This window comes from Chlamydotis macqueenii, chromosome 12 (assembly GCF_036417535.1).
Source record: "Chlamydotis macqueenii isolate bChlMac1 chromosome 12, bChlMac1.mat, whole genome shotgun sequence".
Classification (NCBI taxonomy): Eukaryota; Metazoa; Chordata; class Aves; order Otidiformes; family Otididae; genus Chlamydotis; species Chlamydotis macqueenii.
Genome location: NC_141567.1, coordinates 6710107 through 6732737, shown reverse-complemented (window position 1 = coordinate 6732737; position 22631 = coordinate 6710107). Strand labels below are relative to the sequence as shown.

The 22631-nt window shown below is 45.5% G+C and overlaps 1 protein-coding gene across 9 annotated transcripts in view; it reads left to right on the top strand.

Annotated features, from left to right (window-relative positions):
- Positions 1–22631, top strand: part of CHD2 (chromodomain helicase DNA binding protein 2) — an 82511-nt gene that overhangs the window by 29656 nt on the left and 30224 nt on the right. For 5 of the 9 annotated variants that reach the window (XM_086757254.1, XM_086757255.1, XM_086757252.1 and 2 more), the window contains 4 exons: positions 11041–11248; positions 14001–14087; positions 20450–20511; positions 22226–22348. In XM_086757254.1, coding sequence (XP_086613380.1) covers positions 11041–11248; positions 14001–14087; positions 20450–20511; positions 22226–22348 — 480 coding nt within the window. Of the gene's footprint in view, positions 1–6547; positions 6714–11040; positions 11249–14000; positions 14088–14847; positions 14992–15133; positions 15256–20449; positions 20512–22225; positions 22349–22631 lie in introns of those variants that run through there. The other 4 variants (XM_086757256.1, XM_086757259.1, XM_086757258.1 and 1 more) reach the window with 4 other exon arrangements.

The window sequence follows — 22631 nt, the reverse complement described above, 5'->3', positions numbered from 1 at the left end:
ATTTTCTGTTCAGAGAGCTGGAAGTCTGAGGTCTGTAATGGCAGGTTTTCTGGTCAGTGGCTGCCTTACAGAGGCAGAGAGCTCTGCAGTGTGTCCTGCAGCCTTTGCAGAGCAGAACACTCTCGTTTTACGTGGCAGCCATTTTATGAAGATGTAGTTACATACGAAAGAGGATTTGGTGGGGGGGGCAGGAGTGAAATGAAGACTTTAAACAAAAATTGCCCTCCCTGGCTGCTGCTAAAAGCAGAGGGCATCCCTTTCTTGTTTCGGCAGCGCTCAGGAAGCCCCGATTCCCTGTGAAAGGAGAGGGGAAGGCTGCAGTGCCTGGCATTTTGGTGCGAGTCCAGTTCAGTCACAAAATGGCTGTTCCTTTGTGCCGCATAGCTGACAGACATACTGCATTGCACTGTGTGTACTCTAAAAACAGCAGGAAGTTGCTGGTGGGGAGTTCAAAGGCCATCTTGTGCTCGCTGGGGACGGCGATTGGCTGCGCTCGCTTGGTAACAGGCGGATGGCGGCGGCGGCTGGTGCGGAGGCAGAGCCATGCCTGCGCGTGATGGCTGCGCACACCACACAGCCTCTCCCGCGCCAGCCCCAGCACGCCAGCCCTGGACTATACTGGGCTGGACTGGACTGTACTGGGAGCGTGGCTGTGGAACGTGCAGCCGCTGCTGCCTTCCCTCGCTTCCTCTCATCTGGCGGGCACGGGCTTTTATTTTTTTATTTTCGTTAATAGTGCAAGCTATTTTGAGAAGCAAGGGGGTGACTTGAAAAGAAGTAAAGCTATTTTTGCTGTGGCTTTTTTCTTTTTCTTTTTTTTTTTTTTTAAGGAAAACTTCGAAAGGAATTGCAGAACAACATTGTATTCCTGGAACATCTGGCCTTTTTTATAGCATTATGGCTTTCAGCATCCTTAAATCACTAAAACTCTTTTGCTTTCAACGTGCATTTTGCAACTGATTTTCTTTGAGCTGAGTTGAAATGTTAAGCACATTTATTAAACACTTATTAAAATGCCTCTAACTATGAGTTGCAGCTTTTCATCTGGGCTGATGAGTTATTTTTTTAGCTGTTGTGGCCATCGTGTATGTACGGAGTGTTTCGGTTTCATTTGTACTGCTGAATTCTTTAACAAGGATTTTTTTTTTTTCCTTCTTAAACTTTAACCCTTTATGAAACGAGGCTTTTTTTTTGAAAAGGGAAAATGCTTGATTGGTGCAGGACACAAGGAATAATGTGCAAGGAATTTGTATGAATAATGATGTAATCTGTGTGCAGCACAAAGGAGATTGTTCTTGTTTTGTTGTGTTACTTCTGTTTTGCATTACCCTCTCGAAGGAAATGTCTCATCTAATTACGAAGGCACAATTCTGAGACTTTCAACTTCTCTGTTTCCTGTTTTGTGATTGCTGCCAGGAATGGATACAAATATACAGTGCTATAAAAAAAAAAGGCTCACCAGCTGCGAGAAGCTACATTTAGCTGAAATTTAATCTCTTCTGGCTTATTCTTTTTATTCTTTTTAGTTAAATGTCTTAAGATAATTAGTCAAATTTTGCATGTTCTCTAAATACATGACTATTCTACTGAATAAAAATGGAAAAAATAGGAATAAAGAGCTCACCTGGGTGATTCGGTAGCCCTGCAAAAATGTTTGTGGCACACACACAGCACAGGCTGCTGCTGGGGCACTGCTATACTTGTGTACACGTGCATGCACTGTGCTCCCAGACCACTCCTGCCTGAATTTATTGGTGCCTTCAGCCAAGAGAAGTTGACGTGGCTGAGATAGTAGATTAGAGCCTGTTCCGCTTTCTGTTGGGTTGATGTTTCATCTGCTGTACTTTGAGGGCAACAGTTTCCCTTATCTGCACCTTCCCCTATTTCCTACATGAGCTGAAGCCAAACTCTCCCACGGCTCAGGGAGAAATAATGTTGTGTTGTGGTGCCGCAGGGTCATACCCCAACCGTTTGTAGGAGATGGTGCTGTGAGAACACAGGATCTCACGTGTGCGTCTTGGGCGCAGCGTGGCTGTCTGCTTTTGGACTAGGATAACCACACTTGCATTTGCATTAAAACAAACATTTCCACTGTTAACTATGTGTTTGAGCTTTGAGAGGGCTCAGAGGGAGGGCCAGGAAGGCAGTGATGTTTAATTTAATCTCTCCAACTCGATACGGGGAGAAACCAGTTCCCATCTTTGTTTTTCTGCTTCACCCCTCATCTCAAAAAAGCTGTTCAGATGATTAGGAGGTTACTGAGTTGCTAAACCTGTCTGAGGAGTTTTTACACTGGCAGGTCTCTGTTCAGGCTTATCACTGGTAGTTTTAAGGAGCAGATGAGGGTACCAGTAGCAGATGCAGTGAGACAAGACACGTGGTTAAGTACCTGGGGCAGTGAGCAGGCATGTAGGCACTGAACTGAAGCTTCTGATGCTGTGGCCTTGCTTCTTTTGGACTCGAGACAGCCACAGTAAACCTACTTCGGGTGTGTTTGGCACCTTATGCTGAAATTGCATCTCCTGATACATAACCTGGAGGTGTGTATAGCCACCGTATCTTGTTTCGTCTTGCGGACAACAGTTCCAGCAGGAATTGCAATGTTAACTTAGACTGATAAGTTCTGAAGATGGAGAAGCGCTTCTAAATCTCCCATTGCCCCCAGCTGAAATCCAGCTCAGGAAGGTGATGATAATAGATGGAAAAAGATTTTGTTTTGCATTATCTCTCCTCTCCTTCAAGGAAAATAAATACAAACAGAAGAGCACTGGGGGAGGGGATGGCCCGGATTACCATAATTAGATATAAGCAGCCTTCTAGCAAAGAATGTACTGTTCTACTGACATGATGTCTTACATAAATCTTTCTGGTGTATTTTTTTATTAAAATATGTGTACTGAAATGCCATTTGAAGATGCTCTTTCAAAAGGTGGTGGTGTGCTTTAGAAGTTTGCCTTTCTATCCTGTAAAGGATCCTTGAAATGAAAGTAAATAAGACTAGATGAAAAATTCACATCTAGTGACTTGCAGTGAAGCTTTTGTAAGTTTATCCCACTGTTAATGCCTCCTTTTCTTGCAGCAGGGAGTGTCTTTTGTATATAAGAAGCAGCAAAATGTTGATGAGTCTTTCCAAATGTGCAGGAGCTCTGATTACATCCCTGCTTGTGCAGCACTGCTGCTAAATTATAATTTTCAATATTGCTTTATATTTACCTGTGGGCTGAGATAATCTACACTGTAGTATATGTGCATTTCTGGCCTTGACTTCTAAGGCTAAAAAAAAATAAAAGATTTGAAACAGTGGTCTTGGATTCCCTTCTGGTATTGTGCTGGTAATGCTTGCATGGTGTTTCGTCTTGGCAGGGCTTCTGTGAAGTGTGTTTGCCAGGCACCGGGTGCTTTGCAGATGGGATGCTGAACACTTCATTGCTCATGAAACTTTACCCCGGCTATGAACAAGTGTGTCGCAATGTCAAGAATCCTCTGATCCAGAACACCTGGCTCCTTAGGAAAAAGTTGTGTTTCTTGCAAGTTTTTTTTTGCTGGGTATAGATGACTTAATAGAATTGCTAATATATTAATTATAGGGGTTATTTGCGTCTCTTTCATGGGGAGGACCCTCTGCTCTTAACTACGAGTTGTCACTAGTTGAGAGCTTTGAATGCCATGTGCTGTCTGTAAAAGGGAGGCTTTATGATGAGCCTTAAATCTCTTGGTTAAAAACAGCTTTTAACAGTCACTTGGACTAAAACCCTCGGGCCGGGTCAGACCCCCCTCTTCGGAACTGCAGGTCGTCTGAACCAGAAAGGAATTTTTGTGCACCTTCGTGTTCTTGTTAATTATTTTGGGTCCTGAATTTCCTATTATTGCATTTTTTTAACCTGTTAGGAAGTTTGCAAATGTTAAAGGGAGAAAAAACCACCACTCTTTCTGTACTGATTTAAACCAAAGCTGTGTGTGCACGCTCCAGTACCCCACTATGCATCTACAGGTCCTTCACAAAAAGTCGGATGCTGCCTGTGTGCAGAGTTCCCTTTGTGCTGCCGTTGAGCTTTAGCCTGGCTGTCCCCTGCTGTGACAAAGCTGAAGCTGCGGCTGGAATGGCAGAGGGGCTCAGCGAGTTAACCCCTGCCTACCCCCTCGGCCTCAGGGGAAGGTTTATGGCCCTGGGCTCCTTTCATTTCATGGGTGTGAGGAGGTTCTCGGCTGTGGGTGCTGCCAGGAGCCACCCTGGGTCCTCCCGCGGATGGTGGATGTGGAGCGCTGAAACGCTCTGACACCTTCCCGGGGTGGGGGGATAGATGGGCCCTTTCCAAAACCTCGAGAGCTGCAGTTGTCCTTCCCTTTCTGCGCAGGAAGGGGAAGGATGCTGCCTTTGGAGATTCTTAATGGTGCTCCTTAATCAAGCAGACAGGTTTTGTCTCCTTTTGTCTCTGTGCTGTTTTTTTTTTTTTTTTTTTTTTTTTTTCCTTTTCCCACTAAACATCTCTAGCGTTTTCAGCCTCTGGCTGAAAGATCTGAGAGTGAGAGCCAGCTCTCCCAGTCATGAATGAACTGCTCATTTTGCTTGCTTATGCAAGTATAATGTGTTGTCTTTGTAGTGGAGGAAAAAAAAAACCCCGCACTTTTGGAAAATATGTGCTTTAAAGGGAGCTGCAGCAGAGCAGCGAGGATTATATTTAGCTCGCTGTGTGCTCAGGATTGCTTTGCCTTTGGCATTTGCGAGTCCTGTGCTGGGGCAAGTAGCGGTGTCCAGAATGTATGTGAAGACTTCCCTCTGTCTCCTCCCCTTCCCCTCTTTTGAGCCAGGCTGGAAACCCAGCACAACCCAGTTCAGGTGGTGATTTAGATAGGATAGCTGCTGAGTGTATAATCCCTCCGTTGTTACAGTAACACCGTGGCCCTGTTGTGCCTTGTGCTGTGTAAATGTAATTAACACCCATCTTCTGCAAGCAGGGTTTGCAGTCACATGTGGAAAATTAATATATTCTCTATGGTAACTCTTCTCACTTGCCTATTCAAGAAAAAAAATAGTTGCTGGTCACAAAAGCAGGTTGGGGCAATATTTTTTTGTTTTGTTTTCTGAAGGGCATGCTTGTTATTTGGCAGCAGCAACCCTGTAACCTTGGGAGCGTTTGTTGTGCCCCTTGAAAGCCTGTTGGAGTTGACCAAATTATAGTGTGAGTATTCAAAGATGTTTGAGACTCCCTTCCAAACAATATGGAGAGCCTGGCTGTGTTTAGTATATTCCAGTTTAAGTTCCTGCTTTGAGACCGTTCACTGTCAGAAATACATAGTGCGCATGGGTACAGATAGTAGAGTAGCAGGAATATTTTTTTCTTCCCTCCCTTCTCCCCTTTGCCTGCAGGAAATAAGCTGGGAAAAGCTCTTGCATTGACTGACCAGTCTCAACTCTTATCACTCAAAGTCTTTGCTTTGGGAGACAGACGAGCACCAATCAGTCTTTTTAATAGAATCTCAGAATAAAATAAAGGGAACTCAAAGCTGGGAATGCATTTATCTTCGTAGTACAATCTGGGTGTCATTCACTTAGCTCTCTTGGGAGCTCTGTGTACTGTCTGGATGGCCTTGGCTATGCTTACTGGAGCATTTGCTTGTATTTTTTTCCCAAGGCAAGGGATAGATCTTCTCAGTCCTCTGTGGTCCACGTGTTATCCCATCTTTATCAAATGTTGTCCTCTATTCATCAAATAATCTGTGCCAGAATCAGTCTTGTGTTTTTATCCCTGACTTGTTTAGCCTAGAGGTGAAAGTCAATGTGGTTTGGTGCTTTTTTACAGCTACTGTGTGACCTGGGTGCAAGCATCAACATTAACTGGTGGTGCGTGTTTTTATTTGCAATATATGTAGGCATTTCATATGTTTACATGTAATAACAGGGGATGTCACATTTATAGATCAGATATTCAAAGGAAATGTTAAGCAGCATCACGGTGTCCAACTGGGTTGGTGTCTTAGCGTCTTCTGTGTTTTGTCACTGTCCCTTTGTGTGTAGAACAGTTTGTGTGTAGGTCACTTTAGCAAGGCGCATCTGTTTAAATAGTTTTAAATTGGTGGCCTGCGCTGACTTTGATCTGTGTTTTGGAATAAATCTAGAGTCGGTGCCACGGGTAGACTGGTGAAGCTGGCAGCCCTTGCTGAAGAGCTGCGGGGGCTGAGAAGCTTCTTTTACTGGTAGAGCTGAATTTGACAGATATGCCTGGTTTGCAGGAGACATCCTGCTCACTTCAGAGAGTCAAAACTTGACTGCCCACTGTTGTGCCGTGGGTCGGTAGTGCCATATGGCAGCAGGTCTGATAGGCTGCCCTGTGGTTCCGGCCCATGATTCCATGCTTACAGGCTGCCATGGATTCGGAATGTTTGAGGTGTTCACAGGCAGTTGGCTTGGCTCTGCCAGAGAGGGATGTTGAGGACCCAGGAGTGGTGACCATACTGAGTGGCTCTCTTGCCACTGGCTTGGTGCTGCCCTGGAATTGGGGTCTTAATTGCCTCTTTTCTCCTCTGCAACTCGTCTGTGCTACCAAAGGTAGTATACTTCCACTGTTCCCGGTTCCTGTGAAGGCTTGGTCCTGATCTCGCTTGTAAAGCTGGCAGAGACCTGTTCAGCTGTTTCTCTGGGCTAGTCTTCTGATCAAGGTCAAGCCGCTCATGGAGGTGTCCAGCAGCCCAGTCGATGCTGACATAAGAACAAGGTGAGTACAGGGAACGTGCGCTGTAGAGTGAGGATGAGCGTGGGAAGGGAGGGAAGGGGAGGTGTCTTCCACCTACCTGCCTTTGGCCTTTCAGCGGCAGCGAGCTGAGATGTGGATGGACACCTGGGTGTCAGTTATCCACTGGACACGTGAAGCTGTGTCCCAACAACGCATAAGGGTTAAGTATATGTTTGCTGGAGGGCAACAATAAACTTGATTTCTGATATTATCCAGCCCTGGGAGTTTGTGCCAAGGGCCTTCTTGAGCCTGCACGGGGTGGTTTCGCTGGTGCTGAGTCCCTGCTGAGCTTGCAAAGCCCAGTGGAACGCTGCTGTTTGGATTCAAACTTGTTTAGATTCAAAATGTTCACAACAATTCTTAAAGTTAGGAGAAGCTTGGCTTGTGGGAGGGTCTTGGGTCATTAATCCTCCTTTATCGCCCTGTCTGAATTCAAGTTCTGTCCATCAAAAGCCAAATTTTAAAGTCTGGGGCAGAATGGTCCCTGTTAAGAGCCATTCTCTTGTCAGCTCTTGGTTCCAGAAGTGTGTATTGGGTCATTTTTTCAGCTTGTCTTGCACCTTCTGGAAGCATATCTACTGTTTGTACTTGTTGAGAGCTTATAAAATATTTTGTTACTGTTAGCGAAAATGAGCCCCTATAAAATGAAGTCATATGTGAAATATTAAATGCTAAGGCTGGAGGCTTCAGGCACGCTGTAATTACCTTGTAAACCGAGATGCCTGATTGTAAAGGGCCTTATCGCTGCCGTTCAGCTACTTATTTCTTGGAAGGAACGTGTCCTTCTTTGTAAGGGATGATTTGGTTTTCTCCCCCTCAAGTCAGGAGCAGGCTCTTAATTAAAACAGAATTATAGCCTGAAGAATTTCTTAGAAACCAGGGGAACATACTTGACTGAGTCTTAGCAGATCTCAGTTTTTATAGGAGTTTCTCACTTGAAGGGAGTTAGCAACGGTCCAACTGCAGCTTTCTTGATGTTCATGGGTGTTTCTGCATTTGGAGGAGGGTGGACTGATTGAATCATGATTTTCAGACAATTGTAGCTTATCTCTCACTTAACAGTTTAATTGAATTCAAGTAGATCTTGTTTGGATGTTAACTGAGGAACATTAAAGCAGGGCATATTCCAATAACAGTGTCTGAAAAGAGGACTTGTATCTCCAGTTATGTCCAGTGTAAAGCCTGACTTGACATACAGTGTTGCTGATCGTTTATACTTTGTTGGCAGGTAGAAATGCCTCCTGATTGTCTCGGTGATAGAAAGGATTTTTTTATGGAATTAGCCTTTTCATTTCTCTTTTTATTCTATCAATGTAGAAATCAAGACAAATACATATTCTTTTGCCTTGATAAGAGGTTGTTTATTAAAATAAATATTTGCAACAGTCTTTAAAAGGACATACCACTTCTCATCTGCATTACTTTCCTCAGTAGGGCAAGCGTGTGCATACCTAGACATGCAGATGTGTATGTCATTTGTCTCTGTCACTACAGAAGTCGCCCTCTTTTCAGATGACACAGTTCACATCTTGTAAAAAAAAGAATGACAGCGTCCAGATAATGTGGATAAAGCACATCAATTATGGCTATTGATGTGTAAGAAAGGCTCTGTGTCTTTGAAATAAAGCTTAGGACCTTGAGAAACAGAAGGGCTCCAGAGTGGGAGGAGGCCAACAATTAGTGTTCTGTCTTTAAACAAATCCTGCCAAAGTTGTCTGGCCTCAGTCAAGCCTGGGTTGTTATAATTTCTTCCAGCTATTGCTAATAAAGCTGATATAAGTGCCTTCCTCCTTCATGTGTCCCCGTGGAACACGAGATGCCAGCTTGACTCAACCAGAGCCTGATGTTACCACTTTGCGTCGTGACAGTAAAGGCTGGGATGCCTCCAGATCCCATTCTTTCGCGGAGGTCGAGTCCCTGTCCCCACAGGAGGCTCTGTGGGACGGTGTCCTGCCAAGCCCTGCCTGTGGAAACCGGCTATCCCCAGAGCTGCTGGAGCGTTGTTTCCTTGAGTGGTGCAGCAGTATTTCCTAATAAAATCCCTTGGTTTTCTTGAAAAAACCCTGAAACTCTGAAAGTTCTCCAATGGAGGAGTTTCATCACTTGCTTTAAGTAGACTTGGTTGCAAAGCGATGTGATTGAGCAGGACGTTGGGAGCAAATGTCAGCACATCTGTGAACGTGCTCAATGAGAAACTGAGTGGAGAGCTGCAGGGCAGCAGGCGAGCAGGGAGAGCTGCGGTGGGTGGTGCTGGCAATAGGCCGCAGCAGGAGAGCACAGCGATGGAAGGCCGTGGTGGAGAAGAGGGGACTAGAAGTTCCAGAAAACATACGAGGAGGGGGCAGGTGATGGCAGGGTGTGAGACAACTGTGCATGGGCCTGTGCCTTTGCTTGTCATGGACAGGAGTGGGACAGGCAGGAGCAACCAGGTGGCCTCGAAGGGCCGTAGTTCAACTCGACTTTCCAGCCCTGTGAGGATGAAGCCACGCGATACCCCTGACTCCTTCAAAACCAAGGTGGGACGATGAAACCAGCAACCATCAGTGACGACTCACCCGGCGCTCCTTGCTGAAAAGGCTCCATTTCTGTTACTCCAGCCTTAGATATTCTTGCTCACCGCGGTTTCTTTTTTCCCTGTGCATGCTACACCCTTCCATTTTAGGACTTGCGAGCAGATCGAGAGCAGCAGCGGCCACCGTAACGAAATCGCAAGATGGTGGAAGAGGGATGGCTGTGAAATGGCGGCAGGGAGCCTGGCTGTGCGCCCTGTGCCGAGGGATTTCTGGAGCAGGTTCCCGCAGTGCTCGGCTGCTGCCCTCTGCCCGCTCCCTGCGAGACGGCAGCTGGGAGCTGAGCAGCTGCGCTGGAGGCAGGAGCAGCTCTGTGATGCACAGGCTGCCGGGGGCCAGCCCCCTCAGATTTCATAGATATTTTAAGAATTTGTATCTGAAAATGGGAAGCTTATTGCCATGGTGTAAACTAGCCCTGTTTGTGTGTGGATATACCGCTGTAGGGCAGCTGATGCTAATGATCCCATCTCTATCGCGTCCCTTGATTTCTGTAGAGTTGTGTGTAATCGTACCTGTGCGTCTGCTTTTTGGTATTATTTCTTTCTTGACTTGCGAAATCTGAGCAGAGCCTTCCATGTATCTTTTTACTTTTGTGGTTTTGCACAAAAGGAGAAAAAAAAACAAACCTGGTTTCCTTCTGCAAAGTTTCCCTGACTCTTCTTTTCATGATGTTATAGCTGCAATTTGCCCTTAAATATTACAAAAGCATCTGGCTGCAGATCAGGGGCTGACTTGGAAAGAGATGCTTCTTGTTCAAAAAGTTTGTGGTATCATTACTGCTGCACTGCATTTTGGTTTGTGGCAGAGTGGCACTTGTAATGCTGCCTTACTAGCATGTATGTTGTATGTTGTAATGAGTTTTCTATTTTCTTTAATTGGATTTTAAATGAAAAATAAATGTTAGAGTGATTAAACAGAGGTATTTGAGTATTTTGGCCATCTAAAATAGTTTGATCTCCCTTTGTTTTGATGAGGAGCGTCCATTTAAGTGACTATTCTGTATATTAATCCGTTTGACTGTAAAGGGAAAAAAAAAAAAGATAAATACACCTATTTGATGTTCTGTCCCCCTGTTATTGGATACTTGAGAAATGCAGTCTGCACAGCACCGGTGTAATCCTTTAAACAGGAACTGCCCCAGCCACGTGCCTGTATAAGCTCCTTTCTGCTGCTCTGTTGCTTAATTTTTTCTTTTTTTTTTCTTTTTCTTTTTTTTTTTTTTTTGCAAGAAACATGCTATTTACTATTATATATAGTATTATGCATACAATATTTGGATGTCAGATTTTTGAACCACCAGCTGTACCAGGGTGTAGTGGAGAGCCGTGCTGGAGCAACTGTTTATCTTTAATCTAGCAGGATGCTCTCTGAACACTCCAGCTCCCAATGTACCTTGCTTTTGTGCTCTCTAAGCAAAGCCAGATCCTCCCTGGAGGCCCTGTGCTGGTGGTATTAATGCTTCTCTTCATGTTACCACTGTTCTTTTTGTTCTGGCTGATGTGCAGGAGATAGTGTACAGTGATTTGGAGCCTGCAGGCTTGCCCATGTGTTCTGTGCCTGTCCTGGGAAGGAATTGCGTCTGCTTCAACGTGCCCGTTTGGGAGCACACGCTTCACGCTTGCATTTAGGCTATTCCAAGCCTTTCGTTGTAGCTTAGACATGGCTCGGGTTTGCTCGCTGCATATTTGAAAGCTGTGACAGCGTAGTTAAAATGTAATCTCTTCTTTCTCTACCATCAGTCACTCGGCATCCGAAGAAGCCTCTGGCTCTGACTCTGCAAGCCAGTCTGAAAGCGAGCAGGGCAGCGAGTCAAACAGCAGCTCGGAGTCCTCTGAAAGTCAGTCTGAATCCGAAAGTGAATCAACGGGTTCAAAATCCCAGCAGACCCCTCCTGAAACCAAAGAAAAACCGGCCTCTAAGAAGGAAAGGATAGCAGATGTTAAAAAGGTATTGCCCTTGCTGCTCTGCGTAGCCATGCCACCCCTGTACCCACCATGGAAGGGCAGACAAAAGGACCTTAACAAAACTGTCTTCAACTTCTCTGCCACTTGCATGTTGACCACGTGGCCTCTGACCTCTGGTGTCCCCGAGTCAGTCGTTGACTGTTTGGTTTGTGTGCTTGTGCCCTGTGTCATCCTTGCGAGCAGGAGCTTGTGTTTGATGGGACAACCCTTTGGGCACTGGATAGGTAGCGATGGGGCTGTTGCGAATGAGGGCAGGCGCCTGTCATCAATGCATGACTGTCATTTCATCCTCTCCCTCCACCTTTCCACTCCTCTCTCCTGGCTCTCCCTCAGAAGCAGTAAAGCTTCCCTATGTGATTTATAATCAGGAGAATGCTTGTCTAGAATTTAGGGCACTTAAAGAAAAAAAAAAAAAGGAGGAAGAAAAAAGCTATTTAACTTTTATTGTTTATTATATCCAGAACAGTGGTTCTTTGTTGATTTTTTTTTTTTTTTTTAATTTTTTTTTTTTTATTGTGGCTTCCCAGCTACCCTGTAGCAGTTCCCCCTCAAATAGCCAGTTTTGACCTCTGGCTGCTGCTGCATGGGAGGAAAAGGGATTGCAGGTGTCTCATGCAGATGACTGGTGTTCCATTGGTTGCCACGGCACCTGCCCGGTGCAGAAGCTGTGCCTTGGACACCTGCTTTACCCAAGGGATGGAGGCACCTGAGTGACACAGTTTAGTGTGGGGTGAGAAAGAGGAGCCCAAATACCCATTTGGAGACAGGAACTCAGTGAACTGTTTACTTGGTAGCGGAAAATCAGGTTAGCCCAGTTTGGGAATTTGTTTGTTTGTTTGTGGTGTGTAACTATCCTGTTCTTAGCTGTGCTTTGCACAGCTTGCTCATGTGAGTGAGTTTCGTGGAGAAAGTTGCTATGCATGTGAAGAATGAGGAGGACAGCCTGCCTTCCCCACCTGTACCTGCAAGGGAGAAGTGAAGGATTTTGTTAGCAGCTTCTCCCTCTCACAAATCTCTAGGCTGCTGGCTCAGATCATGGCTACATCTCCTGTGTTCAGCCTGGCAAGGAAGGATGTGTTTGTAAGGCAGTTGTGGTAACATAATGTTCAAATTTTTGTTTTATTGTTGATAAGTGGGGACTGAAGGAAGTTTTCTCTTCCTCTGTGGGCTTCTAAGAGCATGTCCCTCTCAATAAACATTGAAATTATCCTATGAGGGAGCGCATCCATATGCACAGTGATAATTATCATGGATGAAACATGAAAAGGTTAGGGCACCCTCTAATAAGAAAGCCTCTCCCTTCCTTAATTTCTCTGTTAATGGGTGTTTTCCTTAGCTGGATCTAACCTAGGCATGTTGATACCTGTTCCCCTTGAAAAACCAATGCAATTAATTATTATATAATTGTTTATTTTGTATGTTTATCTAGATACACCCATGAAGATGAGGTTAATTTGTGTTAGGTGCTATTCAGATTTGTCATGAGTCAATCCCTCATCCAAAAACTGTACTGTTTAAAGATGAAAAAACAAGTTCTTCAGATATTTTGGGGAGTATTTTGAGCTTTTCTTTCATGTGAATTTATCTCTGTACTCACATGCCCAGCAGATAGACACCTTTGCAATCTGTCCATTGCAGTGTTATTCCCATTATTCCTTTAACAGTAGCAGAAAAGCTGCTGGGCTTCAGCCGTGTATTCACCACACTCAATCCCAAGTCACTGCTGCATCTGGCAGTGTATTTTGATTTCCTTTTCCTGCCAACGGCTTGCAGAGACATTTGAGAACTGCAGGGAGAGAGGAGCAGAAGGAGAATGAATAAGTTTAGAAAACTGTAAGAGGATAAGCTGTGCTGAGGGAAAGGGGGATTGTTGGTGTAGGTGTTTGAAAGGCATGTTGATGGTTTGTACCTGCCCTGTAAATCTTCTGGTGTCCTGTGTCACCAACACAGCTCTGCATTCATACCCCTCAGGGCATCAGTTCTTGTCTCCCCCTTCTTCTCTTGTCCTTCTCCTCTTGTTCATCCAGCAAGAAGAAATGCATGCTGTTACACAGAGGATATTAAATGTTTAGGGCCTTGTTACAGCAAACAGAGCAGAGCCACTCCCACAAGTCAGCTCCGCACACCCGTGTGTCCTGCGTTCCAAACCGCATTTGCATCAGTGCGTTCAGGAGAGAACCGCCTTGCCTTGCCAAATGACAAGGTCCCCCAGTCCATTTGCCACCCAGGCTGTGCCACAGAATTAACTTTTGAAGTTGCTGCTGGCGATGTCTTGTCACCAGGCTCGTGGCTGGTGGGGTTTTTCCTAGAGAAAGGAATTGTGATAGAAGCTGTTAGTGACAGTGGGTTGTCCTTTTGAGTTGGTGGGTCCATTCATTCCCTGTGCAAGGTGTTGCCTCCTTACCTTCAGCACCGCTGCTTGCAGAGGGCTGTCTATCTCAGCGCTCTGTCCTTCAACCTGAACGAGCTGGAGAGTAATTTGTGCCCTGGTGGAAAGACGGACCACTGTAAAGATAATGCTGAGGTAAAACATGCTGCTTTAGAGTGTTAGCAAACGCCCCAAATTAGTTGTAATCCTTTTCAGCCAGTTTTTTAAAGTGTACGTCTACTGGTTGCTAATTCCCTAATGGTTTTATGTTGCATTTTTTTGAGAAAACATTCACCATCAAACTTCTCTAACATGTCAGAAATAATTGGGGTGAAGCAGGCCTTCTGATGGTCTGTTTATTTTGCAGATGTGGGAAGAGTATCCTGATGTTTATGGGGTTAGGAGGTCAAACCGAAGCAGACAAGAACCATCACGATTTAATATAAAAGATGAGGTAAGAAAATTAAAAAAAAAAAAAGAGGAATTACTGAACATATAAAACCAATCAAACTCAAATGGCAAAGACAGGTCTCATCTGCATTGCCTTGTAAACACTGAGTCCTAACTTGGTGCGTGGATTTTGGAGCTCACAGTTAAGGTCTCAGTCCTGCGGTTGGATCCGCTTGGCCTGAGGCCTCGGGAGTCAGCGGGACACTGCGTGGGCTGGGATCTGCATGCCCTGGTCTGATTGCTGGAATGAGATGTAATGCAAGTTGCACTCTGCTGTAGAAACATCCTGGAGAGAATGAGACTGTGTAAAAACCAAAACCAAAACCAAACACAACACAAAACTAACTGGGAATAAAGGAAACTTCCCAGAAACACTAGACCAACAGAACACTCATTGTTGCCCATCCTAGAATGGATCACGCTGTTAAATGTTCAACTTTATGAACCATCACTTTTCTGTGGTTGAATATTGGGGAGTTTTTTTATGCTTCAGTTGGAGTTGACAGTGGTCAGAGCCTGTCAGACAGACCTTCTGATTGTTCAGAATATTGTTGGGTTTTTTTTTTTTTCTGAAGATGTAGGAATTAGCTGCTGCCTTCACTTACATCTAACGGGCTTTCTGCATAGAGCTTCTCATCTGCAGGTCTTCAGGAGGATTGATAGTTACAGAGGAGAAGAAAGAAAACCAGGGAGAGGCTTAGACCAAAAGTAAAGCTTGCGGCTTAGAGCAACCCACAAAAACATGCAGTTGGGAATCTGAAAAGAAGTAGCCAGATTTTCAGCAGAGCAGGAGTCCGGTGGTGCTCTCTGGCGATCAGGCTGTTTGTGCTTTGCCACCAAAGTGTGCATTTGGATGCCTGAGAGGTCTGAGTCGTGCAGCAAACACAGGTCTCTGGCTCCTTGCTCTGGTGCGTTACTGTTGAGGCTTTTGGCACCCCCAGTGCCCCCACCCACCCCTCTAGACTCCTGTGCTGGAGGTCCCACATAGCAGCAGGTTAGGAGGGGGCTTGGGGCACGTCATTGACTTAGCTTTTTATTTTCCTTTTCAAGTTCGGCAAAGCCCAGGCTCACTGGGCGCCTCTCTGTGCGATGCCCTGGCATGCACTGTGCTGGCGATGTCACACCCACCACAGACCTCCGCTGCAGACCCGAGTGCCCTCTTAGGGGCTCAGGTAAGTCCCAGCTTTTTTTGTTTTACAATATTACGTGGTTTTGCAAATGTTGTTTTCTTTTTCGATATCTTTATTTCCTACTACTTAAGGTACGATAAAGTTAAAAAAAATAAAATCTGAGATGTAAAAACTTTGCTATACCACAAAATATTGTAAAAAACAAAAAAAAAAAGTCCTCCAAATGACCCCACTGCCAGCTTTGTGAAACAGAAAGCCAAAATTAACAAAATTGGACCATGCCCTTCCCCTCTCTCTCCCCAAAGCAACACTGGTCCCCATAGGGCAACTCCCATCTGCAGCAGAGTCTGATGGAGGGTGTGACGTGTCAGGAACACAGTGCTGGGGCCTTGTGAAGAGCAAGAGGAGATGGAAAGTCTTGCTTTCGGAAGACCTAAACGCCGAGAGGAAGGAAATAGCATAGCTCAAGCCTGCATGGTGCTGAGCACTCCTTGCTGCTGCTGGAGCTGGCAGAAACCCAAGGCGCTTGACACCTCTTAAGATTGCTTTTTACCTTTACAGGGTTAAGCCTGTCGCCAGTGACCTGCTCTTGTTGCTCGCTGCTTGGGACTTCCAGCACAGTGTCTAGGAGCTTTTAATTGCCTTCTTCCCTAACGCTTCTCTGCAGTGTTAGCAAAAAGCATCGCCCAGGCAGCGTGGCAGGCTCAGAGCACAGAACAAGAATCAGCCATCACACCTCCCTGCGTGCTGCCCCGTGACTCACCCTGGTCGGGGGAGGTGGCGCGTAGGTGCCGGTGGTTCAGTTTTTGGGGCGCTGTTCAATCACTAGTCTGTCCTCTGAGACCAGCAGTTTGGGCAGGGTTATTTCTGTGTTAGACATGATTGCCTTCTGGGAACTGCCTAGAGGCCACCAAGCGCACTGTGTAGGTCTCAGCTGCCATCAGAGAGGGTGATAACTTGCGATCAATACCGAGGCGTGGGCTTGAAAGACCAGGAAGCAGTTTTGCATAGAGGTGCAGAGCTGCTCAGAGGACTAGAGCTGTCTCCAGGAATAAAAGCACATGTGAGTTTTTTAGTAAAAACAGTACTTGCCCATGCATTTTCCTTGCAGTTAATAAATCAGTTTCAGGTTTCAGCCAGGGGAAGTGAGACACGCAGAGCCAGCTGCCTTTCAGAATGTTCTGGGGCAGTCAAGAAATAAGTGTGCCTAAAACAGACACAATCTTTTTGCTATAAAAAGGGTGGTTTGAGACTGGAGTTAGTAATAAATGGCACAGGGCATCTCTTCTGTGAGAGAGAGGCCACGAGTCATGCACCAGAAGCGTTCCCGAAATACAGTTGGCTTTATTACTGAAAAAAATATTCTGCTCATTTGCATTTTCATTAATGCTCTGCCTCATGTCTTTACTGAAAGTTCAAATGCTGCCAGTATTGCTGGGAGAGAGAAGTTCAGCAGACATAAGAAAACTAACCTGGCGAGCTGAGATTCTCCAGCTTTTCTGGAGCACTAGACCTTGGCCTCTGTTAAGCCTGAAACAAGCAAATCCTTACTTTGACTTCAGTCTGAAATATTTCTTGCCTCTGTTGAAGCAAGTCTGCCTCTCTCCTAGTAGGCAGCATGAGCTCAAGAGGCTCACCTGGACCGTGCCAATGTCCTTGAGTCTCCACTTCTCCAGCCCTGGGCTGGCGGCGAGGACACTCATGGACAATCTGTAGGACCAGAACTTTAAAGCTGCTGCTGCGTTGCCCTGCTTGGTGCTATGTACACAGCATCGTTGCGTTGCGTTGGTACTGCACTGCTCCACAGCAAAATACAGCGTAATTAATCTAGTAAAAGTGTGCACTCTTTAAGTGCTGGGAGAGAGAAAGAATAAATTAGATGGGAGGCACCAGAAAGGCACGGAGAGGGAAGGCTGATCCCTTCAGCTGGAGGCAGGGAATGCGAATTGTAAGAGGCCAGGTCTTAGTCCAGTTGGAAGCAGAGGTGCAGGAATAAGGTGGGCGTGTTTATAGGGTTTGGTAGGGGAAGGGGGAACTAGAGAAGGCAAGTAAGTTATCTTTCATCTTGGTCACAGCAGCAGCACCCCAGAGGGGCAGCCTGAGCCCAGCAGGGTTTTGCCAAGTGCTGATACTCAGTCTGTGAGAGCGAGCAGTGTGCTGCCGGCCTATCCTGCTGGGCTGACAAAAACCCTGATGGGGACTGAAGGCAAATTTTGTCACCTTAGCTTGCGTCATTCAGGGAGGTGACGTTGTTAAAATTGAAGTTGCATGCGATTTCCCAACTGGTCTGCTTCTTGATGAGTGGGTGGCAGACTAGACTGCAGACAGGACCTCAGGTGCACACTCAGGACCTGGCATGCTCCCAAATCTTTGATTATCATCTGCAGTTCCTTAGCTGAGGAATTTACTACCAACCAGAGTCTGTGGGTTGATGTTGTTGGTAATGGAGTGTTACAAGCACACTTCTGTTTGGGGTGCAGAGCCCAGGGCAGACTCACCCTTGGGCTGATTTGGGCAATTTGAGCAATTCAGTGTAGAATTTTGCAGCTGGGTCCTGAAATGTGGATTTAAGCAGAATTAAGAGGTTGCTAAAATGTGTTTATGTTTTTTTTAAAAAAACAATTTATTATTATTTCTTTATAAAATGGTAGAAAGCAGCTTTCAGCCAGGGGCTGGAGCCTGCCTTACCAGGGTCAGGATACCAGGAGGAGCTGGTGAGAAGGAGACTTGGATCGGTGGTAGACGAGGGAGCGGGGAGGAGAGGCTGAGTCACCGGTGGCTGCGCGCGTCCCGGCACTCGAGCAGGGAGGATGTGGGAGCGCAAGGCAGGCAGATGACTCAGGCTGGGGACTGGCTGTGTCAGAGGAGATAGAGCTGGGCTTGACACGCATCCAAAAAAGACAATGGTGTCTTTGAAAAACGTAACTGAAGGCGGCTGAATTGCAGTCACAAGTTAAATTTTTCAAGGCAGAAAGAGGTGAGGAAAAAATTTGTCATTAAGAGATGAGCATCAGCTTTGTAGAGACAGTGACAAAGTAGGGGAACAGTAGAGGGGTTAGGAAAATGGACACTAAAAACTTGAAAAACAAGATTTTGGCAAAGAAGTGGAGTTAGTTTCAAAGAGCCAAAGGTTATATTTGGTTTTCTCCAAATCTGATCATCTCTGATGCAGAGCAAAAGAATAATCCACCTCTCTTTACTTGTGGTTTGCCAAAAAACAGCAAAAAGCAAATGTGCGTTGAGGGACAGCTCTTGAAAAACGTGCCAAAATTGGAATGGCAAAGCTGCACGCTTCAGAAAGCGGATAAGAGATTAAAAGAGAAAAAGAAAATTGAGGACTTTTAAACTTTGCTATGTCGAAACTGAAATCTGTGGAATGCTTGGCTTATGTTGCAAGGGTAGGCAGGGCTCTCCGTGATGTTTGCCAGGCACTTGTTTCCTGGATGCTTGGTCCATGAGACAGGGATTTCATGCAGGGCTGTGAAGCAGATGGACAAACACATTGTTTGTAGTAAGATAGGTGCAGATGTTGTTATTGTGTCACATGGCAATCTGACAGAAAACCACAGTGAAATTCAGGAAAGCTCTTGGTCTAAACTGGCATCCGATATTTCAGTACATTTTAACGGAAACACTGATGCAAGCGAGAAGGAACTTTCTGTTGGTGAAAGGGAAGCTGGAAAATGGAAATAAAGGATGCGGAAGGAAAGCAGAGGTGTGGGCCATGGCTCTCTAGAGCCTCAGCTTTTTCATTTTACAGCTTCACACCATGTCATGAAATTCTTGTGCAAACAGCTCTTAGTTGTAAGCTTTGCTAGCCGTATTCAGGAGGGTGGTGGATGCACCAGGAGATGCAAACTGAGGTACCCATGGTGATGGACAGACGTTACCTAGAGCTAAAGCTGAATACTGCAGCAAAAAGTAGTATGAAGCGGAAAATTTCCAGTAAGTGTGTAGGGCAAGTGGTCTTGGAGGCTACTTCAACCATTTTAATATTCCTTTAGAAATCTTACATTGGTTTCTTTAGTTTTCTCCCTGCTGATTTGTGTTTTCTGGGGCAAGTGTATGAGGTGAAGTCATGTGTTAGTAGAGACGTGTTATCTGTGTGGTAATCTGTTTTTATGGTTGACTGGTTTTTACAAAAATGGAGTTGTGTGTACACCCACCTAAAGATTTTATTTTTTTTTTTAGCTATCTTGGTCTGTAGGAGTTAATGACGCCCATGTTTAAAATAGTACATCAAGTAGTTAGAATATCTCTAGATATATTTAGCCAGAGAGATTTCACTGGTGGAGACTAGAGGATAAGGAGGAAGGAAAGCAGCAGGGCATGTGCTGACCCAGTCAGGTCCTCAGCGACTCAGGAAAGCAAGGACATTTGCAATGAGAATATTGTCTTTTTTATAAGAATTTCCTTCCTTATAGGAAGTTTCTCTACTGAAAGCAGAGATCATAATGCATTTGTGTGGCTGCGAAAATTTCTGCAATCACAGAAACTAAGCCTGAATGCCCCCAAATACTGCAGGATTCCTGCGGAAATGGCAAGTATGGGCACTCATGAAATTACGTTCAACCACTGCGCTTCCAGTTAAAAGCCTTGTAAACCAGCTGAGCCTTAGCGCTGTGGCAGGCCCTGACAGTGCTGTCCAGAAAGCACAAAGTCACACTGCTGCCTGATTCTCGAGCATCAGGCGGGAGCGATGCTCACCTTGCGCCACGGGCAGAGGTAGCAGCAGCTGAGCTGCTCTCTCTCTCTGTGGGGTACGTTTTGCCTCCAGCGCCGGGCAGTGCAAGGTTTGGTGAGTTAAATTCACCCCGTGGTTTTGTAATCCGTGGGATATTGCACACACTGCAGGTCTGCCTGACCGCTGCCGCTGCTGAGACGGCATCTGCCAGGCATTGGAGGTTGATGCTGAGGGGTTGGTGGGTCGCAGCCTTGCGCATCCCAAGCTCAGGGACTCCAGAACAGATGTAGTGGAGCTCTTCAGCCTTTCTGCAGAGTTACCTTCTTCATGCTGAGAGCACAGCGATATTAACCCTGCAGCCGAGGGATCGGTGCCAGGGAACTGGCTGCTCTTTTGCAGCCCCGTCGCACCAAAGCATCCTTCCAGCGCTGCAGCGAAAGAGCAGTCAGGCTGTGCCTGAGCTCGGACTACGTGCATGCATTTCAGTTGTGTCCTTGAGGAGACAGTCCGGAGTGAAGCCTACAACCTGATTTTCTTTCTTTTCACTTAAAGGCAAGTAGTGAATCTGAAAATGAGAGCCCAAAAAGAAGAGGCCAGAAGCAAATGAAAAAACCGTAAGTTTCCAGGGAAAGGGTTTTGAATGGTGGTAGTTTGTCTTGTTTTATTTTTCAGGGCAGTAGTACTGGATTGTTTGAGGGTGTTGTGAACATTCAAAGATTGTAAAATAAATTATTTACTATTTCCAGTAATAATACTTTGGATGACTAAAATTGAAGTATGAATACAGATCTACAGATGGATTCAGTTTCCTAACTTTTCTCTCTCCCCTTTTTGATTAATAAAGAATAAAATGCCAAATTATCCTCCTTATCTTTCATAACCCTCTGCTACAACAGATAACCTTCCCTAGAGGATACTTTGGATGTCCGATCGCCATAACCGAGTTTACATACAGTCACATTTTACTGCCTTTTTCCATCTAATAAGTACCTTCTGGTTTTTCCAAATACTAGAGTGAATTGAGTGAATTCTCTCTCTGCTGGAGAGAACCTAAAAACAGCCACATGATCCAGCTCTCTTTCTCCTGTTTCATGTCTTTTAGTTCTTGATTCAGTTGTACGCACCAGTGCAGAACAGGAGGGAAGGTAATAAAGCGCAGGGAGGACTGTGGTAGTGTGGATCTCTCCTGGGCCAGGGGAATAATCTCTGTAGGCTCTCCATGTACCCCTTGGAGAGAGAGGAGAGGCTCCTTCGAAGGGTGTTTTGGAGCTGCAGCTTTGCTCTGAATTGCCCACAGAGAACCTGCTTCCTTCCAGTAGTGGTACAGTGTGATTTGGCTTCACACATGGAAACTTTAATTGCCTGAATTTAGATGGTAGGAGACTTATTTTTCCATTTTCTGGGCAACAAGGAGATCATGTAACTGTGCATGCTTGTACTCCGTAAGTGAGCACTTCTCTTAAGATTTTTCCAGCTCATTTCAGAAATGGAGAAGTGGAAATGAAAAATAAACAAATTGAAGCACTTGCCCACTCAGTTGTAAGACATACAGCTCTGCCACAAGCACTGCTGTAGTATGTGTTAAGAGCCACTCTTACTCAAGATATACTGACCCTACATGAACTAAAACCTAGGTGACTCAGACCTCTTTCTAAAAGCAGAGAGCCATGCCACAACATCCCCCGTGCGTTGCACTGAACAACCAAGAGTGCAGTTTTGAAATTTTCTCATAATTATGGCCTGCTAGTATTAACCTAGATGTCTGGAGCCCCTAATATAAGAAGGATGTGGACCTGTTGGAGCAAGTCCAGACAAGGGTCACAAAGATGATCAAGGGCTGGAGCACCTCTCCTGTGAGGACAGGCTGAGAGAACTGGAGCTCTTCAGCCTGGAGAAGAGAAGGCTCCAGGGAGACCTCATAGTGGTCTTTCAGTACCTAAAGGCTGATAAGAAAGAGAGAAACTCTTTAGCAGGGCCTGTTTTGATAGGATGAGGAGTAATGGTTTTAAAATAGGGGGAGGTAGATTCAGACTTGATAAAAAGAAAAAATTTTTTACACTGAGAGTGGTGGAGCACTGGCACAGGTTGCCCAGAGAGGTGGTGGATGCCCCATCCCTGGAAACATTCAAGGCCAGTTTGAACTGGGCTCTGAGCAACCTGATCTGGTTGGGGATGTCCCTGTTCCTTGCAGGGGGGTTGGACTTGGATGACTTTTAAATGTCCATTCCAACCCAAACCATTCTATGATTCTATGACTTGGATGTCTGCTTAGCCAAATATTTGAGTGGAAATACAATTGCCCTTCATGACCTACATTTCTGACCATAGAAATAAATGGAAAAGAGAGATCTCTGGTGAAGAAGAGGATGAAGATGGAGGGGAGCAAGGCACCAGTGGAGAGAGTGAGCCCGAACCGAAGAAAGTTAAAGCAAGAAGGCCTGCTCAAAGGAGGTAAGGAGTGGTTGGTTCGGTCTGTCTCTTTTTCTGTCTGTGTCATTTCTGCCTGTGCTAGGTGGAGAGGTAATCTCTATCTGTTGCTGAAGAATGTGGGTTTTTTTTTTCAGCAAGATTACCCTTGTTTATCGCCTAGTAAACCTAGAACCTAGTTACTGTCTCATCTACCCATTTCATGCTCTGGTGAGTGATGCAGTGGTTTCCATGGTAGTTAGAGCAGACTAAATCCCTAGGAGTCTAATATGTGAGATTCATACTTTCTTAATACTTACAAAAATGG